General features: G+C 64.8%; 1 protein-coding gene across 1 annotated transcript; it reads right to left on the reverse strand.

The window, feature by feature from the left end:
* Nucleotides 1–195: 195 nt before the first annotated feature.
* LOC102242635 (chromosome unknown open reading frame, human C17orf62) lies at nt 196–4,295 on the reverse strand. The gene is made up of 6 exons (XM_005883652.2): nt 4,144–4,295; nt 3,662–3,703; nt 3,087–3,160; nt 2,446–2,542; nt 1,762–1,906; nt 196–1,398 (listed from the first exon to the last, which is right to left on the reverse strand). The coding sequence occupies exons 1-6, from the start codon at nt 4,226–4,228 to the stop codon at nt 1,278–1,280; spliced, it is 564 nt and encodes a 187-aa protein (XP_005883714.1). The 5' UTR covers nt 4,229–4,295; the 3' UTR covers nt 196–1,277.
* Nucleotides 4,296–4,301: the final 6 nt, after the last annotated feature.

Genomic DNA, 4,301 nt, shown 5'->3' on the forward strand with positions numbered 1-4,301 from the left:
CCGGCCCCAGCCCGAGCCCCAGCCCCGACGCAGGCCAGTGCCCGTGAGGACTTGGGCCTCCCACACCCCGTCCAGCTCTGTCTGGCCCAACACTCGCCTCCTGCTGAGCCCAGGACACCAGGCAGCAGGCCCCTCGGCACAGGTGATCATGGGGAGAAGGCGGTTGAAACGGGAGGAAACGCCCGTAGGGCCCTGTTCACTGATCTGCACGAAGAACTTTAATTCTCGTGGAATAAAAAGGAGAGTAGAAGCTAGAGGTCAGGCTGGCAGGAAGGAATGTGACCGACCTCGCTCCCACCTGGCTGCACTCAGGTGTTCACAGGGCCCGGGGAGCATCCACAACAATCCCACCCGGGGTGTGTGTGGGGGTGGGGGTGAGCAGGCCCCTCCCTCCCGGAGCCTCTCAGCCCCCAGGGGGAGCAGACCTGCACAGCTCGGTACAGTGGTTCATTGGGAACCCAACTCGAGCAGGTCCGAGCCACATGTGCCCAAGCCAAGGGCTGGTCGCAGCCCCCGCTGAGAAGGGAGACCTGTAGGAACCGCGGTCCATGTCACCCGGCAGCCGCAGCCCCGTGGGCGATCCAGGCTCTGCCCGCTGCACCTGCCCAGAGGTGCTCGGTGCCCAGTTCCGTGGGTGCAGCCCACTTCCTGCCCCACAAAGGGGCCCAGCTGACAGGTCTTCTCAGGTTCCAGAGAAGCTGCATCTGGCTTCTCAGAGCGAGGTCCCGGCTTCAAACAGTGCACGAGGCTGGGAGAACCTCTTCTCGCCAAGCGGGCTTTGCCGGGGCTGAGGGGACGGGACGGGCGGGAGGGGATCTGCCTCAAGACAGCCCAGCACCATCCTGGATGGTCCAAGACAAGCTGAAGCCTCGCGGTGACCTTGGAGCTGAATTCCCCAGGGACCGTGTGGCCAACCTCAGTTGGGTGCAGGAACACCAGCCTCAGGCCGTGCCCTGGGGAGCCTGGCCCCCCTCCCCTTTCAGAGGCTGGAGCACACCCGGCTGGTGGGCTGTGGGGTGGGTCAGACCAGGCCATGCCACCCACCGCACTCACGCCCACACCGCCCAGGCTGGGGCCGCCTGGCTCCCAGAGGCAGATCCGAGGCCACACCCTCCTCGGGCGCCTTGGAGCCCAGCCGTGGTTCTAGGCAGAGGGCAGCAGCAAGTAGCAGGAGTGGCCCAGGGCCCCGCCCGGGGGCTGCCAGGGACACAGCTGGGTGGTGAGGAGGAAGGCTGGCCTGCTGAGGCACCATCAGATCCACGGCTGCGGGCTCCCGGTCAGCCCTGCTCGGTGGGGCTGTCGGACTCGCTGTCGCTGCTCTGAGACAGCTCCTCGGGGCTCTCCGGGCGGTGCAGCTCCAGGAAGCTGGTGATGAGCCTGGCGATGGCTTCCACATCGCTGGGCCGGGCGGCACCGGAGGGAGGGCGGTTACCACGGGAGAGGTGCACCCAGAAAGACCACAGCCGCTCACCCAAACCATGCACCTCCCACGCCCGAGAACTCCCCACCAGGACCCAGCACCTTCCGTCCTGGTCCCCATCCTCACCTGGCCCCTGCCCCGCCCTGTCCCGCTGGAACCCCAAGGTCCCCATGCTCTGCCTGTCCTCATAGGGACCCCGACATCGCCTAGCGGTGGTGGCACGCCTGCCCCAGCCTCCCCACGGTCCTCTTCCCCTGTGCCCCGCCACGCTGGGCGTCTGTTGTGATGGGCGAGGGGCCCGGGCAGCAGCCCTGGCCAGTCCCAGCCCCGTCCTCGCTCACCTGTGGTGGCCCATGATGGCGCTCTGGGTGAGGGGGTGTGAGAAGCCGGTGGAGAAGCGCAGCACCACCACGTAGCCCTTCCCGAAGTAGCGCACCTTCTCCTCCTCCACGTTCACGTCCCGGATGTCATTCAGCAGGACCACCACTGGGGGGCAGGGCAGGGCGGGTCAGGGGCAGCGTCCCCCGACCTGGGTGCGGGCGCGGTCACTTCCGGGCCACTCTGCAGAGGACCATGCCACGCTTGCCATGAAGCAGAAAGCGTCGGTCACTGTGTCGGAGGCCAAACCCCAGGAGACAGCCAGACCCCGACCTTTGGTGTCACACAGGTCAGTGGCCACAGCGCAGGGTCCTGCAGCTGCCGGGTCACGGCCAGTCTGGTGAGAAGGAACATCCGGCCCATCGTGGCCTCGAAAGGCCTGCCTGTCCCCCCGTCTTTCTGCTTCATCTCCCCAGTGGCTGAGAGTGCCTTCCTGGTCCTGAGTGGCCGGGCAATGAGCTGGGGCTGCCTGGCAATAGCCAGGCCGTGTCGAGGGGCCCCCACATCCCCCCAGAGGCGGGATACAACCCTGACTACCGAGCAGCCAGCTTGGACCCAGGCCTCAGGCCCAGTCCCAGCCGTCACTCAGCCCTGGCTACCCCGTCCAGCCCGGGGTAGCCGTGTCCCGTTCAGTCCCAGCGCCTCACCCTGGTCGTGACCTGCTCGGAGGAGGGTCAGCAGCTTCTTGTACAAGCTGAACGTCTTCAGCACGACCTTGCCGGTGCTCTTGTCGAAGATGGCTTCCTGGAAACGGCCACAGGGTCACTGGCTGCTGGCTGCTGGGCAGGAGCCGCCCACACGAACCCCGGAGGGCCTGGCTCGCCGACTGTCCCACCCTCGCCCTTCCCATCCCAGTCAGAACCCAACGCCAGCGCCCAAGCTGCTCTGCCAAAGCCGAACACCTGCAGCCTGACCAAGTCCCTGACAGGAGTGAGCGCAGGGGCCTGGGGCCTCGAGGCAGGTGTTCAAGGACAAGGACAGTGGCCAAGGTCACCCAACGAGGGAACTTGAGAGCAGCACAGGGCCAGGCAGCTCAAAGGGTCATGAAGAGGGACAAGGGAGAGGGGGTGGCCACCGAGGAAGCGGACTGGCCCCGTTCCATTCTGCGCTACGGCGACCTCGGGAGGAAAGAATTTGGGTAAAAACAGCCACGAAGAGCTTCTAGGAGAAAAAGGCTTTCGAGGATTCCTTGGCCCAGGAGCAATGCCGGACAGCACCAGGGCCGAGCCCAGGCTCCCAGGAGCCCCTGCGCTGGCCTCAGCAGGGAGCTGAACTGCAGCGGCCTTACCTCCCAGTCCTCTAGGTTCTGCACGGCCACGAACAGGCAGCCGGTGACGTAGAAGATCTTCCAGCCCAGACTATCTGGGGACAAACAGGACACAGCCCGTGAGAGCAGCAGCAGAGAGCGCAGGCTGTGGGCCCACAGGGGTCCCTCCCCCCAGGGCGGCCGCTCTCCCAGATGCTCAGGGCCATGCTGCACCAGCTCTATCCCCCCCTCCCTCTGGCGTCTACTCGAGACAGGCAGCGGGGTGTCTGCCAATCACAACATGGCTTGTGGAGGGGAGAGGAGGGGGCCTGAGAGTATGGCTCAACCCGCAACAGAGCCTAAGCAGATACAAGAGAGCACCCTCTCGAGGAATCTTTGTTGACCCAGGAAAATGCCCAAGATACAGTGAGAAGTGCCGGGCACGAGGGAGAATCCACCAGCACACAGAGGCGCGGCTGCGCCCGGGAGCCCCTAGGAGGCAGAGGGGCGGGCGGCGTTCCCCGAGGCCGGGCCTTGGTGGGTCACGGATGATGGGCTTTCCTTCTCTCTGTTTTCTAAAGAGCCAGGAAGTTGCGGGAGCAGACGTTGCCTCTCACCTGCACTGTAGTAGGCAGCAGCCAGGCCGATGGACAGGATTCCTGCAGAGAGAAAGCAGGGACCTTGCTGTGGGACCACTGCCAGCCCAGGGCCCGCTTCCTCCCCAGGACCAGCCATGGCTGCGGGCGGGGAACAGGGAGAGAGCACCAGGCTCAGAAGCGGGGAGTTCCTTCACAAACATGGCACGTGCCATTCACAGTATGCAGGTGACACATCCGTCTCCGTGAGGACCCAGAGCTGACTGGGAGTCGGACGGAGGAGCCAGCGTGGGGGTTACCCCGACGGTATAACGTATGGAATGAAGACAGGACTAGGTAAAGTGTCACAACACGACAGCTGAGGAGAAACGGAGGAGGCCACGTGCAGGGTCATGGGAAAGAAGGACTGGTAGTAAAACAAGGAAGGAAAACTTCAGTGTCACTTTCACCTATTTTTATTAAAGTGGAGTTTTTTATTTGGGGTGAAATATGGAAACCCTTACCGACCAGCAGGGACCAGGACCGGATGCCCGGCGCCCTCTTCAGATGGAGGCGGGAACCGGAGAGCGTCTCCACCTGCATGTACATCCCGGGGCCGCGCGGACGCCACGCTCAGCGGGAGGCCGGCTGGGGAGGGCGGACAGGCAGAGCTGGGGCCACT

Source organism: Myotis brandtii, unplaced genomic scaffold (genome assembly GCF_000412655.1).
Source record: "Myotis brandtii unplaced genomic scaffold, ASM41265v1 scaffold797, whole genome shotgun sequence".
In the NCBI taxonomy this organism is placed as follows: domain Eukaryota; kingdom Metazoa; phylum Chordata; class Mammalia; order Chiroptera; family Vespertilionidae; genus Myotis; species Myotis brandtii.

What these genes read in the sequence shown, in the direction of transcription:
- LOC102242635 (XM_005883652.2), bottom strand. Translation starts at nt 4,228, where the DNA reads ATGTACATGCAGGTGGAGACGCTCTCCGGTTCCCGCCTCCATCTGAAG. An exon ending in GTCCTGGTCCCTGCTGGTCG is followed by an intron (nt 3,704 to 4,143) that starts GTAAGGGTTTCC and finishes TTCTCTCTGCAG; the next exon opens with GAATCCTGTCCATCGGCCTG. An exon ending in AGAACCTAGAGGACTGGGAG is followed by an intron (nt 2,543 to 3,086) that starts GTAAGGCCGCTG and finishes GGCCGTTTCCAG; the next exon opens with GAAGCCATCTTCGACAAGAG.